The sequence below is a fragment of the Prionailurus viverrinus genome, chromosome F1, assembly GCF_022837055.1.
Source record: "Prionailurus viverrinus isolate Anna chromosome F1, UM_Priviv_1.0, whole genome shotgun sequence".
Lineage (NCBI taxonomy): Eukaryota > Metazoa > Chordata > Mammalia > Carnivora > Felidae > Prionailurus > Prionailurus viverrinus.
Window position 1 is genome coordinate 56289992 of NC_062577.1, and position 16422 is coordinate 56306413.

Genomic DNA, 16422 nt, shown 5'->3' on the forward strand with positions numbered 1-16422 from the left:
AGTAACTGCATAATGAGACTGGACTAGATCAATGGTTCTCACACTTTCCTGCACATCAGAATCACCAGGGAAGCGTTATGCACACGCTGTACCCCAGACCAATTTAACCAGGATCTCCAGAGGTGGGAACAGAGCATCGTAAGTTTTAAATCACCCCAGTGGATTCCACTGGGTAGCCTGCAGGGACGACTATGGGACTAGGGGTCCTCTAAAGTCCCTTCCTGTTCTAAAAACTGGGATCTTGAGCTCAAAGAACATGAGAAGACCTCTCCTGGGTTCAGAATTTCTCTCCCTAATGTGGAGTGTATCCTTGCTTACCTACTTGAGTTAAATCACCAAAGCACTGCAAATCGACACATTTTTATGCCCAAACTGCTCCCCCAGGCTGGGGCAGGAGGGCCTGGCTGGTGGCAATGCTGAGCCTAAGGAGTGAGGAGTGGGTCTGCTCCTGGTCAAAGGCTCACACCTAGGCTGTGCAGAGTTTTTCTGCGCCTGTGATTCTGTCAAAACTCCCTCCCCTTACCCTCCTTTTTCTAATCTAAAATCATGATCTACTACTGCCAGGAAAGGAGTTTCTTGAACTTGTCCTTGACAAGCCAGATGGTTAACTTAACTGATCTGAATTGGTAAGGACAAGTGGTTGATATTTAACATGCTCCCATAGTACCGTGCTTAGAGCAACTTGCCATCCTCCCCAGTGACCAGTGTCTAACCTCAGAGGATCTGCAAGGGCACAGGGGTAGGGGAACAGGGCCCAGGGGCTGCTTGATTGAGAGCCATGCACCAGGCACTTGATTTCCGCTGTCTCAGTTCATCCTGTGATGTTGGAATTACTCCTGTTTCACAGCAGAGAAACAACCGGGGCTCTGGGAGGTGACCTGAGCTCCCTAAGGACACCTACAGTTGGTCAGTAGAAAAGCCTAGAACTGAGCTCAGGGGTAAGTGGGCTAAACCACACTTTGCTGAGCACACAGTGAATGGGGCACAGATAAAGCAAGGACAGGGATGGGGGGTGGGGAGCTCACTTACATCCTTTCACTTACATCTTAATTAGGAAGAAGGACAGGATACCCAAGAGCTCAAAATACAGGCAACCGTGAACCAGTTGAGAGCAAAGGCCCAGGTCTCGCTTCAAGAACAGGCCTTCCCACGATTCCCCGCCTTTCCTTCACATGCCATCTCCTCACAACTCAAAGCTTTGAGAACCTTTGAAAATGAAGCACATTCCCCCCCTCCTTCCACCTACCCTTTTATAGTCAGACTACAATCCTTCTTCCAAAAATAAATCGGCCCCAGAGGCCAGAAAAAGCGACGCTTAATGGTTTTATACTTTCATCATTTAGTTATGGGACGCTAGTTGGACAGATTTATCATCACATTTTTACAGATTCCCCTACAAATAAATAACTCTAGGATATGCCCAAATAACCCTGGCCTCTTGACCTAACATGTTTTTATAATTATTTGGCACTCCAATCGTATGCTACTTAAATTAGGTAACAGTCACCAAGTTATTTTTAGGCCATAACACCACACACACACACACACACACACACACACACACACTCTCACTCTCTCTCTCTCTCTCTCTCTCTCTCTCTCTCTCTCCCCCTCTCTCTCTCCCTCTCTCTCCCTCTCTGTTATATCTAGCTTGCTATTTGTACTCCTTTGCCAAAGGAGCACAGATTGCTTTTTTACTGGCACCACCATTTCTCTCCAACCAATAGTAATAACAATATGAAGCCACATTTACTGAATGCTTACCACATATGAAAACCGGTCTAGACAGTTTGCACACATGAATTCATTCGATTCCTAATCTAACACTATGAGCTAGCTACTGTTATATCCTCTTTTATAAGTGCAGAAACTAAGGAAGTAAGGGATTAAGCAATTTGCCCAAGGGCGCATGGCTGGTAACAGGGGACCAAGACTAGCTTCAGACAGACCGGATCCCAAATCCCGCCTCAATGTCTCCACCATTTGCTACAAGGCAAACGTTCGGCACGTTTGGATGGTAAGCGGAGGTTCAGAATAACAACGGTAAGTTCGTGCATGTAGGTATGTCTTGATTTCACATATCTTAAAAAAAAATCCTCCTAACACCTTGAGAGACAAGAGGAAGACTGTTTGTTCCCCCCCAAAACAAAGCAGGAATAGAATATTGTCACGGGGTCCCTGATTTCCAAGCACGGGCATTTATTTTGTTGGCAAACTCAGTATTGCCCAGAAGTGTTAACTTCAGAATCCTTTGTGATTATGGAAAAATGTGCAATCTATGTTGTTCATTCCTCAGGAATCATGATGGAAGGTTTTATGGTATAACAATCTAACTCTCTATGTTATCAAATCTTCCTTATGGATCAGCCTTCCTGATGTGATTTCCTCTCTTCCCCTGCTCCCCACTCAACACCTCTAGCCACGGCAGCAGGCCTGTGGGGGACCGAGGCAGTCGGTCAGTCTTTGTATCCTGACAGCACAGAGCAAGTATGGGCATGGGCCCTACAGACCCCCAAGGAAGTGCCTAGAGCCCGCTCCCCCACTCGCTTCTCCACAGACCTGAGAGCTACCTAGCCAGAGTGGAATTCTAAGTTTGAAAAACTCTCAAAAATGGTCACACAACCCCGAAGGTTTTAGGAGTGCAAATGTTGTCCATGCTAGACTATAAAATATTCCCAGCCTTCTCAAGGCTAAGACACAGAGTTCCAACGTGAAACATATTTGAATACATTATGGTCTATGCTAGGAAATATTTCAGCAACCGAAAAAGGAAGAGAAAGCCAATTGGGAAAATAGTGACAACTGTTTACTCTAGGTGACAGGCATGTGGGTGCTCTTTAACCTCTTTTCTACTTTTCTATCTATTTGAAAATCGTTATTAAAGTTTTAAAGGCACACACCGTCTTTCGAGAGGAGCAAAGCCATAGACTCCTTTCCAACATAGGCCTATCGGTGATAAAATCGTTCCCTGAATCCAGCTTTCCTGAAAAGTAAGGGTACCCTATAAACACCATGACAGAGGTGGTAGCTCCCATTAAGGAAGGGATCGGAACGGTCTAGTCTTCTTACTCCGTTTGGTTAGAAATTATACCAAAAAGCAACTTGGGGTGAAACAGATTGTGGCCCTTTCAGAGACTTTGCAAATCCCTACGTATTTATTCATTTGGATCATTTTCACCAGGATGAGCAGAAGCACTGGTCTGATGCCATTTATTCTTCGGAAGCTGAGAATAAAACATAGATTCAGACATAGGTCACCACAGGGAGGGGACTGTAAATTAGAACAGTAACTTAATCCCAGGGGCTTCTGCGCCTCTGATCGGTTTCTTCCCAACCTGACACAGCATTACTAAAATGGTAACTGAGCAGCCACTCTATTTGATAGCACCAAAAATGGAGAACATGGCATTGAAATAGGGGGACATGAAACTTGGACAGGGAGGGTAGCAACCAGTGTTTACAAACACAACCCGGAGAATCAGTTGGGCCAGCCATAAATTACCCAAGATTGTACCAAAATCTCTGAAGAGAAATTAATGAGGCCCCAGAAGTTTCCGCCTTAGACTTGCAACCACCTTCACCCCCATAGCTTCCCTGCGAAAATCGCTCATTCCAAAATGGTACCGCTCCCACCTCGCTAACATAAAATCTTACATCACCAGGGGAGGGGTTAGTAGAATGAACCCCAGCAGAGAACCCAGACCAGAGTGGTCGGCTTGACCCCCTCGAGAACTTGGGAGAAGTTGCTGGCCATGCGCTTCTGCGAGAGGCCCGCCCCGTTCTTCACCTCAGTGGTGCTACGGGATTAACCTTTGGTTTATTTACCCAGATGAAAGCGTAGGTAAGGGGTGGGGGGGGGGGGTTCTCATCGCGATCGCTTTCCTTTCTTTCCCATCTTGGTCCCAATGTTAAGCCGTTCCCCCCAAAGAGACCAAAACGGTAATGACGACAATAATAAATTAACTAGATTACAGGCCCTTTTGCTCCTAAACTATGTATTTTCAACCAACTTCCCAGATACTTGAAGAAAAAGCCCCCAAAACTACAAATAATCCAACCTCTACCACCAGCGCGTCTTCCAGGTCGACCGCCGCTGTGTCTCACCAACCCGAAAATGACAAGCCCTCGGGGCGGCCGCCCAGGGTGCCCAGTGGTGAGGTCAGCAGCATGTCCGGCCCCGCCCCACTGAGGCAGTCTTACCCAGTGACACTGAGGAACAAGCCCAGGCTGTTGGACTCTCAAGCTGCATCCACCAGAGAGGAGCCCCACTTCCATCAGTAGCACCCAGGAGACTCATTTCCCAGCGATCGACAAGCCACCCCCAAACACAACAGTGTCCGCTGCAAACGAGAGGGTAGGATCTCCAACTCCTCCTAATCACCCTCGTGTTCAAGGTCAGGGTCATCTTCATTTCTATTGTTTGATGCCTGCCCTCAGATCATACAGACGTAAAAGGTCTACTGTCTCTTAACAACATCTCCTCTACGTGAGCAAAGAGATGCCCCGCACGACCACCGGCTAGCCCCTCTCTTTGCTCCCCACTATTACAAACGGGAAATTTGTAGGTCGTATTTTTTCCCACCCGAAAAAAGACAAGACAAGCCAAAACCGTGGTGAGAGAACACTAGCTAGGTAAGCCTACTGGGAATTACTCAAAGTCAACCAAACCAGAATAGGAAACGATAAAATACACGGATTTTCCTCCACAGAGGAAATCTGAATATATCCGTAACCCTGAGAAAACCCATCAACCACAACAAAAAAGTCTGGGCCCTGCTGAAACTCTCTGGATGTGACCTCCATTATGTTCTCCTTCCCACCAGACCCCACCGACCCTAAGAAAAGTTGTGCCTTTGTGGGAGCACAATGACAGCAAGCTTGAGGAGCTCAGGAGAGGATGGGATCGGGGGACAATATCAGAGCAATTCAGAACCGTGTTTCCAACAACACTACTTAAGAAAAGGCAGAATGCGTCACTGGGAAGACAAGGAGAATGGCGGAACTGTCACACAAAGACAGAACAACCGACTTGCTCATCCCAGTGGCCTGCTGCAAGTGAAATATGGAAGGTATTTAAAGGAACCCAGCAATGCCTTTGGTCAACACTCTTCAGGAGACTCGGTGGTGACGTGGCCCAGAAACCATATATCTTAGCTCTAAATACAAGAGAAGAAAAGAGAGGATGACTGTCTCTCATGATCACCAAAGGACAGAAGACACCGAAGACGCACAGCAGTGCGTAGTGCCCCAAAGGACAATATTGGATGCCAAGGAGGAGCAACCGGGAAAGATCCCAGATGAGGGCTCCCCTGCTGGGTTCGGCAACCCTGGGTGAAAAGGAGCTCAGGAAAGAGTGGGTAACTAACTCTTCCTGCCAGGGCTCAGCAACGCTGACCTCACAGTTATTCCGCATCCAGGGTATGTGGGCAAGTGACCCACCACTCCATCCTGGAAGGAGCCATGATGCCAACGGTTGCCAGGTGAGGCCAGAAAGAACAACGGGTTGGGGAGGTATTTCATAAAAATGTCTCTGTCCCCCTGGAGCTTTGGCAGAAGAATGCACGTTTTGGCTACACTTAACGCTTTCTGTGGGGCCTTATAAGAAGGGTCTCTGCCCTTCTTGAAGGTCACTTTATAAACCACCTAAAAGCCCAGCTGGCCAGAGAGGTGAGGAAGAAGCTTCCCCACCAAAAGAACTGGTACCTGTAGGTTTACTTGTAGTTCACCATAGTTGCTGCTTCCTCCGTTCCATCAACTTGGGTTAAATCTGAGAGACAATACCTTTCCAGCTGGTTATTGACTGGAATGGTGCTACCAGCCCAGTTAGGACTTGAGAAACCATCTGGTGGCACAAAGCCCCTCTTTAGAAAGATGAGAAAACAGTCTCAGAGAGGTGAGATGCTTGCACCACGCAACCGAGCGGCTGAATCGAGACTAGAACCCAGGGCTTCTGGCTTCCAGTTCTGTGTTACTGGGCTTTTCTCACTCTTACCAGAACAACGAAGGGCCAAGAAGGGAAGACGAGAAGAAGAAAGCCTGGCTTGGCCTCGGGTTGCCAGGGTAAGGAGGCTGCCGGAACTTCTAAGACCGAACCCGCACTGGACCCAGGCTGACCGGGACTGCGCTGGGGAAGGGGGCAGGGAGAGCATTACCTTTCAACACCAGAGGCTCTTTGCCTTCTCTCTTCAGGGACTCGAGGACTATGTGAAGAGGCTGGGAGGGCATCACTCGGCTCGGCTCATTGGTATTCTCATCATAAACTATAATTTCTTTGGAAAAGATCCTCTTGAAAGAGTCCTTGCCTTCCCTACAGGAAATCAAGTCTAAGACAGTGATCTTGCCCTGTTGCAGTCGCCGCCGGCTGATCTTGTCGGCACAGTTAATGTGGACAGCTCCTTGGATGTGACTCTTGTTGTACTCCATGAAGGGCCTGCAGTCAATGATGACGGGGCCCTGGCTCGGCAGGTGGCTCTTGCTGCCTTTGGCCATCTTCTTCGCCAGGTCATTGGGGTAGATTATTTTGATGCTGGCTAGCTGCTTGGGGGTCCCTGACACAGGGCTTCCCACCCCACCTGATGAACTTAAAGGGCCTGCGTTCTCATTGCTGTTGACCATCTGGCTGGCAGGGCAGGCGGTAGAGGTTCCGATGGCAGCGGCGACGGCCTGGGTCGGGGCCTGACTGTCCTTGTCGTAGGTTGCCACAGTGCAGCAGCTGGCACTGCTGCATCCACAATTCAGGGAGCGGGCAGAGCCGCTGGATGAGGGCATATACGTCAGATTCGCAGCCTTGAGGGACACGACGGTGGTGGCAATGACCGGAGGGCGGCTGCTACTGCCGGGGGCGGCAGGGCCAAGGTAGCCTGAGTCTAAACAAAGGTTGAGGTCCTGAGGTCGGACGGGCCTAGACAATGCCACCACTAACCTGTCGTCTAAAGGAGACGGAGGCATGAGGAGGCTGAAAACTGGCAATTCAAGAAGAACTCAAGACAGTCTGTAAAGAAGGGGAGGGGGGAAAGAGAGAATAAAGTCACGTGACACAAAAGGCAGTCGGCTCCAAAACCTGGGCAAGGTCTCCGCTTCCCTCTGAGGGAAGGGGTCCCAAGGGCCCTCTACCACGCCACTCTCCAAGCCTGGAGCCCGTCCTTAGAGCTGCCAAGAGGATGTCAACCTGAGGGCCCCCGCCTGCGTGGTCACCAAGTCCACAGCTGCATGGACCATCTACACCAACGCTGACGAACGACCTTCCGCGGACCCACAGCAAAGGTCGGCCTCGGAGACAGCAAAGGCACGAAGACTCAGACACGCTGAAGACAGAAAGGAAGGCTCTTCAGAGACATCTGTTCTGGGCCTCATCTCCTGGGCAGAAGCATCGGGCAGCCATCTGAGAAAGAGCCACTTGTCCACCCTTACATACTTTCCATTTCATCCCCTCACCCGCTGCAAAGGCAAAGCAATGACCAAGGGCGCTGGCATGGCTCACCAAAATATACAGCAGCTAAATATACATCGGGGGCGGATGGCAACTTTCTGCACATCAGAATGAAAGTGTCCCCCTTCGTGAATCTCTTTAACCAGCAGCTAGTCTCGCTTCCCACTCCTTTGAGAGGCACAGCACGGTCACATTAACCCCCCCCCCCCATGTTTCCTGTCAGTCTCCTATAAATTAATCTGCATTTCCCCTTTTGTTATGAACGAAATGTCCCGAAACAAAGCCTCGGGCCAAGGAGCCAAGTCTTGTAACCCCCCAGCTCTGGCGGACCCATCACCCTTTGCTCCTCTGCTGCCGACCTCATCGCACCCCCCACCCCCACTCCTGCCTTTAAGAAAAGGACCACTTCGACTCTCCTCCCTCCTTCATTTCTCTATTGGCACACACTGTGCATCCCAGAGCTTCTCTCAGTGGCAGGCAGCCACCATAGAGGACATTTCAATCCCCCACAGATAGACCCTTGCCCCTTGAAGAGGATAAACTCCGTAGAAAGGACTTCCCAATTAGCCGGTCCCTGTTAAAGGGCGCAGGGAAGGGTTGCCCGCTAGGTCCACCTCCTGTTTCACGAGAGGACGCCTGCAAAGGAACAGTTCCTTCCTTCCCGTGGGCACAGAGGCACTCTCTGACCAGACCCTCCTGGGTCCTCTGCTATTAGACATGCACAGAGAAAAGAAACCAAACCACATGCAAGAATCGCTCACCTAAAGGAACTTTAAGAGATGGCTGGAAAAATGTCATCTATCATCCGTCTACACACGACCGTCACCATTCTCTGACACAGAGCCAAAGTGTCACAGGCAGAATCCACACGCGCGCACGCATACACACAGAGGCACCCACCCAACACGTCCACAGATCCCCACCGACTCAGGTTTCTCTCTCCCACCTTTGGATGGGAGAGAAGGTTCCATCCCCTTCCCTCCCCCCTCCCTCTCTTCTTCCTCCCTCCCTCCCTTGCGTAGTATTTTTTTTTTTTTTTTTTTGAAGAGCAAGTACTATTCCAGAAGCTATAACTGTTTCCCAGCTGGACCAAGCTGGGAAAGTCTTTGCTATTGTGTTACCAGGTAGGGCTCGTCCCGGGATCAACAGCCCGTTTCCTTTGCGAGGGACGCAGAAGCGTGTTTCACGGAGACACAGGCTGGGACCCCCACCTCCACACGGAGTGCGCGGCTCACACGCGCGCGCACACACACACACACACATACACACACACATACACACACGCGCGCGCACGGAGTGTATAAAGAGATCTGCATCCCTGCAGCAGAGGGTCGGGCGTATATATTGCCCGTGAAACCATCCAGACTGGCCCAGGAAACCTCCCAGCGAAACACGGAGCTACCCCCTCTCCCTTGCTAGTCGTCCTTCCACCTCAAGGCAGGGGCTGGAAAGAAAATTAAGTCGTTCGAGAATGCTACTTCCCCACTCCTGGGCGCTTATCCCCCTTCGCAACAGAGCGCACGAACAAGCCCCTGGCATTTAAAACTGCCGCAAAGCATCCCAACAAACCTCATTTTTTCTTCTCTCCAAACCCAACTAGACTGCAGACAGAGTAAACGCACAGGGCAGCGTGAGCCAACAGCCGGAACCCTCTAACCTCACCTGCTGTGGCTCCCCCGTGAGCATCGCATCGCACACACTCACTCACACTCACACTCACACCGCCTTACACTCCCAGGCTCTCGGGAGCAGCCGCGGTGACTTCCACTTACTTCATAAATAAGCGTAGCCCTCCACCATCTGGCGCTCCGCTTCAGCTATGGATTCGCCCATTCAGCCCCCATTCACTTGGCTTCATTGATCTCCAGCAGCAACATAGTTACTTTCTCTTTTGCTACACTGTAAATGTAAGGTTCTGGGGGGGCGGGCCGGCTGCCGACCGACGGCACGTTGGGCCAATAGGGATCCGGAGAAAGCTGACCGCGGCCTCACAGAGGCCCGTGGCCAATGGGCAGCCTGGGGGGAGGAGTCGGGGGCGTGGCCTCGTCTCTTTAAGGAGGGTTTATCCGACGCCGCTCCGGGTCCTCAGAGTTAGAACACGGGCGGTGATGTCATTGGCAACCAATCAAAAACTTAAAAGGGCCAGCCGGGGCCCGCGCGGAGCAGCTGCTCTCTATTTACATGTAAACCGAACCGGCTGGATGCGGTTAACCCTTTCCGGGGCTGAAGTGTCAGTGGGCTGGACTCGCCGCTCTGGCTAAAACTGGCTGGGTCCGTTTGCCAGGATCCCCCCCCCCTCCCCCCCCTGCACCCCCGCTCCCGGTGGGCAGACCAAGCTTTCCTTTTCCTTCTCACTCGGGACGGAAGATCAAAAGTGTCGGAGTAACTTTCTCCAGGCAAGAAACAAGAACAATCACCGCCCCCAGTGGGCGAACCGGGTTCTCCGAGTCGCTCGAGGTGCTTTGACAAACGCGAACCCGAGAGCCACGGACGTCGCCGAGCCGCCAGCCGTGGGACCGACGTGAGCGCGCTGCCAGGGGCGTCGCTTCGGCGGCGGCCCGCGAGCACCCGCCGCGCGCTGGGGGCCGGGGCGCGGGCGCGGCTGGCGAGCGGGCCGGCGAGCGGGCGGGCCGGCCCCGGGGAGCGAGGCCCACCCAGCCGAGCTGCGCCCCGCGTCTTCGGGCCGCGAGACTCGGCTCTGCGTCTCCGGGAAGCGTCGGCCGCCCGCCCGCCCGCAGATGTCGCTGCCCCTCCGGCTGCCCTGCTGCTAGCTACCCCGCGCGGCGGTGGCGCGGCGCCCTCTGGCTCGCCTGCATCTGCGCCCCGGTCACGCCCCCGCCGTCCCCCCGCCCGCGTCCCGGGGCCCGGCCGAGGCGGCGCTGCGGAGGGCTGCTCAGAGGTGGCGGCGGCCTGCGTCCAGGCCAGAAGCTACAGGGTGCGCGCCCACGAGGCCCGGCGTCGCGACGGGGCTCGCAGTGCGCTCGCCACACCCCCGGGGACCCGTCTGCCGCCCGGCGCGCGGCATCCCCGCGCCGTGCCTGCCTCCCTCCTCCCCGCGTCCTGGGCAGCCGCCCCGCCACCCCGCAAGGCCCCAGGCGAGCCTCGGACAGTCAGCCCGGCGCTTCTGGAACCCCGCCGCTGGCGGACAGGAGCTGGAGCTGAGAGTAAACAACCAGATTGCGTGTAGCTCGCGGAGCGTCGAGGAGGCGGCGCCGACCCTCTGGGTTTTCCAGACTTTTGCCGCCCGCGGAAGTCGCGGGCCCAGGCACGCGTCCGGAGAAAAAGAGTGGGGGGCGAGAAGCCGGCTCGCGCCTGGTCGGGAAAATATCAGGGCCACTGCGGGAAGGTTTTCTTGGGGTGCGAAAAGGGGTGGAGATGACGAAATGGACTGCGGAGAGCCTTGCGTCACAGAGCCCTAAAGAGAAAAGAGCTTTTGCCGTTCCCCTCACTGGTCTCAGACGGGAGCGAAGGAGTGAAATAATTACAGCGGAGGACATTGCATTAGGAGCCCTGCAGACATTTGGCGATGATTTTTCTCTTAGGAGCTTGAAGGTGTTTGGAGACATTCTTCAGGCTCCAGGCCTATTAAGTAAGCTAAGTGGCGGTGACATATTCTTATAATTGCTTTAAGTGCAGATCGGAAATCAGAAGATGCCATACGATGGCCGGCTGTGCTCCAAGAGCTACTAAGAGCAACCCCTTCGGGTTCCTCTGGAGGGAAAATACCTGTATAGTTTTTCACATAGGTGCGTCCACATACACAGTCCAGCTTTCACTCCAGGGTTTCAACGTGCAGTAAGTGAATACAGTCATCTTAAAAAATCACATGATCATCTTTTGTGTAACCCTTCTGCATTCACACACCAAGGCACCTACACCCTTCATGATAACTGAGTACTTAGGGCAAGCCCGTTCGTCCTTACACCTTGGGGATCAGCAGGTCCTGGCTGAGGAAGTTGGTTTTGGGTAATTTCCATAGACCTCAGAGAAGAAGTTCCCAGAGGGTCTACCCTGGATCTATTTGGAGCTTTAATAGCTTGCTTTTCCCTAACCATAGACGACTATTGAATAAGCGTTCACGAATTCAGGGTCAGAGAGTTCTGGATAGAAGTCCTGATTCTGACGCACATCTGTTGTGTCTGTGCATCCAGAGTCACCGTGTTCATTTGTTTATCTGTAAAACGGTAATACCCCAGCCCAGAAGGAAGAAGGAAAAGTCCTGGTGGGGAGGGGCCGGGGAACCGAACACTTGTGCTGATAACTGGGTGCCTCTGTTTCAAAGCACTTGTGATCTCTAGATTATGAATTCATTGCTAATGCCTCACGATCTAAGCCCAAACAAAGTAGGCTTTATACAATTACAGAGGAGTTTATAACAGCTTCTCCCACAGGCCCAGAAGGGGAATGTCACTTCAAAAACAAATGTAACCCATTTAATGAGATGATTATTTTATTATAGTTTCAAACTAGTGGATTATTATAATTTAGTTGACTAAGAATCGAAGCCATCCAAGTTGCAAAATTAGGAAAAATGGCAACATTCCTCCTCATTATCAAACTTGAAACATGGAAGAATTACCAGATCATTCACACACAAACATGTCATTTTTTTTTTTAACTAAGCATCTCTAAAGGTACAGCTTATGTTCAAATTATAGAATGGTAGGAAACAGTTTACAGGTGGATGTTGTTCCAGTCATTATACTTCTGAGCTTCTTTTGTACAAACAGAGGTGATTGTGTTCCTTTAATTTTTTGTTTTGAGTCATAAATGTGAGAACGCTGTCCGTAATACTAGCCAGTCGATGCCTATGAACCTGATCCGTATACAAATAACCAGCAAAGCCTTAATGTTCAGTTTTGGTCCCAAAGAAACAGCAAAACATCTTCGCCGTATTTGAGTGTTCTAACGTGATTATGCTGAGCCATATCTTTGTTCTGACAAACATCATAAGGAAAACACTGTTTCACCGCAAAGCACTATGTGTTAAAGCCAAAAGAGGGAGACGACTTAGACTGACACAGAAGATATAATATGGATAACGTTGGGAAAAAAAAACACGTACTAATTAAACGGCTTCCTTAATGCGCACTCAAATGGTGATGAGTGTGAGATGCTGACGGCAGAAGGTAGGGATGGGTGTGACAGCCGGGTTTTCAAAATACTCCTCCGGGTCAAGGTGGATTCCTGGAGGAATTCTAGAATTCTAGAATGAAGGCAGAGAAAGGCTTAAGGAAAACTTAGAAGGAATAAATCCCAGGGTAAAGGTGATCGCGGATCCACAAGAGGTGGAGCACGAGCTGAGTGACGGAAAGGTGAGGTGTCGAGCAGCTGAGGTCACCAGGCCAGCCTGATGAAACGTCGCGCAGCACTTTCCAGGCCCAGAAGAAGAGTGGCTCCCGCAGCATCTGGTGGGGCTGTGGAAACACAAGCGGGACCATCTGCGTGTCTCTCTCCATGAGTTTGGAAACGGGGAGCCCGTGGATGTTTCCCGGTAAAGTCATGGATGGGATGGACCTATGCCCGAGCCATTTAAGATTCTGTGCTTCTGTGCTTTCTGGTAGGGTAGCCATTTGCCACATGAGACCACTGAACACTGGCGATGTGGCAAATGGGAATTAAAATGTGCTGTGCGTTTAAAGTAAATGCCGAGGGTGCCTGGGTGACACGGTTGGCTAAGCTTTCAACTCTTGATTCCGGCTCAGGTCAGTATCTCATGGTTCATGGGATCAAGCCCCAAGTCAGGCTCCGTGCTGAGTATGGAGCCTGCTTGGGATTCTCTCTCTCTCTCTCTCTCTCTCTCTCCCTCTCCCTCTCTTTCTTCCCTTCCCTGTCCTTCTCTCATGCTCTCTCTCTCTCTCTCTTCTTTCCCAAACTTTACAAATAAAATAACAAAATACATGCCAGATTTTGAAAATTTCACGTAAACATGTGAAATATCTCAATTATTTTTGTACCAACTACATGTGGAACTGTGCAGATATGTTGGGGTCAATAAAATATGTTGATGAAATTAATTTTCCCTATTTTTGTATTTGTTTATTTTCCTTCTTAGAATAGAGCTATTAGAAAATTAGGGGCGCCTGGGTGGCGCAGTCGGTTAAGCGTCCGACTTCAGCCAGGTCACGATCTCGCGGTCCGTGAGTTCGAGCCCCGCGTCGGGCTCTGGGCTGATGGCTCAGAGCCTGGAGCCTGTTTCCGATTCTGTGTCTCCCTCTCTCTCTGCCCCTCCCCCGTTCATGCTCTGTCTCTCTCTGTCCCAAAAATAAATAAAAGTTGAAAAAAAAAAATTTTTTTTAAAGAAAATTCAAAAAGACTTATGCACTTGACATAGGTTTGTGGGCAGTGCCGTTCTAGAACCTGCAATTTCTCCTTTGATGTGAGGTCACTTTGGGGCCAAAGGGACCAGAACCACTCAGTGTTAGATCTGAACCGGCCTTAGAGCTTATCTAGGCTGGTGTTTTTCAAACCGTGTGAGGATGAGCCACAGGGCATAGAGACACCCAGGCCAGGGGAAGATTAAAGAAAGAGCCCTGGGGAGCGCCTGGGGGGGGGGAGGCTCAGTCGGTTAAGCCTCCGGCTTCAGCTCAGGTCACTGGCTCGCGGTTTGTGAGTTCGAGCCCCGCGTCGGGCTCTGTGCTGACAGCTCTGAGCCTGGAGCCTGCTTTGGATGCTGTGTCTCCCCCTCTCTCTGCCCCTCCCGTTCTCATGCTCTATCTCCCTCTGTCTCTCAATAATAAATAAGCGTTAAAAAATGTGTACATATTAAAAAGAAAAAACAAAGAAGAGAAAAAGTCCTGAGGGGTGAACTGAAGGACCTCTGGGACCACTCCTCCTTCCTCACACTCGGGAGACGTATTCTTTTATTCCTGAGACTCCAAAGTAAGATTGCTTTTGAAGAAAGGATTCTGCTGGTGTTTTGTTTTGTTTTCTTTTGTTGTGTTTTACTCAGGGCCCACCACTTTGCCCGTAAGGCAATCTGAGGTCCGGCGAATGGCGATAACCGAGTCAAAGCCATGCTTGACCTCAGGACTTGACCTCAACTTCACTTGAAGGTCCAGCGTGGCCCCTACAGTGCAGGCAGCGAGTGCCCCGTTGGGGGAATTAATAAACTCCCTGTGTCAACTGAGGCAAGCCGGTCCCCTTCCCGAGCAGTTAGCTGTTCGTCCCCCTCGGCTCGTCCCTCCGTTGGTGACCTCAGAGATGCCTACTGCTCTTTGTCAAGAGAGAACTCTGGCTAGGCCCGAGTGTGTGGATCACTGACACAATTTTCCTTCTGAAAATACCAAACCAAAAACTCACTGGCGGTAGGTTTCCAGCAATGCCTTGCTCTGCAGTGGATGGCCTATTATTATTATGAGCTGCTACATCAAAGACTTCCCGTTTTCCCCTTTGCCAGGCTGAGCAATCATTCTCTCATTAGAAAATGCTCTTGGACCCACAGTGGCTCCAGCCCAGGAGGCTGTGACTGCCGGCTGCAAAGACGAAAGGCAAACACTCCCGCTCAGCGTTCCTAGAGCCCCTCCCGGCTTGCCTCAGGTCTAAGGAGTGAAGGCGTTAATCTAACACCCTCGGTGGCTGAGGACGGTACCGCCCCTGGATAGAATAAACTCCTTTCCGTTTTGCCCAGCGTGTCACGATGCGCCTCGCTTTTCTTTACAATTCAGCATTGACCGCACTGACTTTCAGGATCTGGCCGTTGGAAACATAATCATAACGGGTTAACACGCACGGAGCGTTTTGCTCTGGGCCCACTGCTGTTGTCGGCGATCTAGGCGCATCCACTCGTTGAAATCTTCCCATCCACGCTGAAGCTATAAGGAAGCACGGCTTTGATTAGCCTTAATTGGAAGAGGAGGCAACAGAAATACAGACCGGGCAGGAATCTGCCCCAGGTCACACAGCTACAAAGCAGCAGAGGCAACATTTGAACCCAGACAACCGGGCGCCACAACATCTGCTTTTAACCATTCTGTGTGATTTAATTCACTCTCTCTGTGATTTTATAAACTTCTATCACATCCCCTTCAGCCTCCAGACTGCCAGCGTACTTTTAATTGCCTGCTTGTGAGACTTCGCTGTTTTTTCCCCTGCTTTCTCCTGCACTTCTTGGAGTCCGTTATGTCCTCACATGGTCTCTCTCACTGCTGGATCCTCCACGTTTGGGACGGGATCAAAACCTCCGCCGTGTTTCCAGAATCCTCCCAAAGAGTGCTCGAAACTCGGTCAGTGTTTTGGTCCCCGCTTCAGGCTATGCTGCCAGAGGCCAGGAAGAGGCTAGGACAACTCCATTACCCCGACGGCGTCTCGCTCAGGCTCCCATCCCAGCGCCTGGCCCCAGAGCTAGCGCGCAGCGGGAGCGCAGAACGTTCCACGCGAGGGGACGGCCCCACTGCGCGTTTTTCTTAACTCAGCCCCTTGAACTCTTTTTCCCTAGATGCGCAGCTTGGCTGGGCTGACGCCTTTGAAGCTACCGATCTGGGCCTTCTGCGATAGGGCGAAGTCAAGGCCCCTGGGAAGTCCCTAAATTCAGTCCTCTTTTGAAATACTTAACGCAGATGATTAACCACGGGAGCCCCGTTGCTTGTGGATCGCCGCGTTGGCTCCTCAGTCTTCCATTCATAGTTTAACTTCAGTTTCTTTTTCTCCCGGCCTCCACGCAAACATCAGCATCTTTCTCGTTAGCGCACATCTCACTCTGGTCCATCCTCGAACTTTCATATGTGGCCGCCCCCTGTGTGTTGTGCTATCTTCCACGCTCGGGAAAAATTCGCCCTTCCTGCTCGCTTGAGTTTGAGCAGAAGGAAGGCACGTTCTTTTTCACTTTCAACATCTTCCCTTTTTTAGCATCCAAAGGCATCCGTTTCTGTGTGCTCCTCTCCCGGACCTGCCGCCCGGCCAGTGTTTACTTTCCAGCATGTGACTGATGCTGATGAATCGCTTTTTTCAGAAAGAGGCGTTGCATCCAGACCGGTGCCTGGAGGCTCACTTTG

At 51.3% G+C, this 16422-nt stretch overlaps 1 protein-coding gene across 1 annotated transcript in view; it reads right to left on the reverse strand.

The window, feature by feature from the left end:
• Positions 1–9492, reverse strand: part of DUSP10 (dual specificity phosphatase 10) — a 38191-nt gene extending 28699 nt beyond the window's left edge. Inside the window, exons 1-2 of the mRNA XM_047841449.1 lie at positions 9202–9492; positions 6153–6991 (exon numbers count right to left, since the gene is read on the reverse strand). Of these exons, the coding sequence (XP_047697405.1) occupies positions 6153–6948 (796 nt within the window). The 5' untranslated portion in view covers positions 6949–6991; positions 9202–9492. The remainder of the gene's footprint in view (positions 1–6152; positions 6992–9201) is intronic.
• Between the last annotated feature and the right edge of the window lie 6930 nt (positions 9493–16422).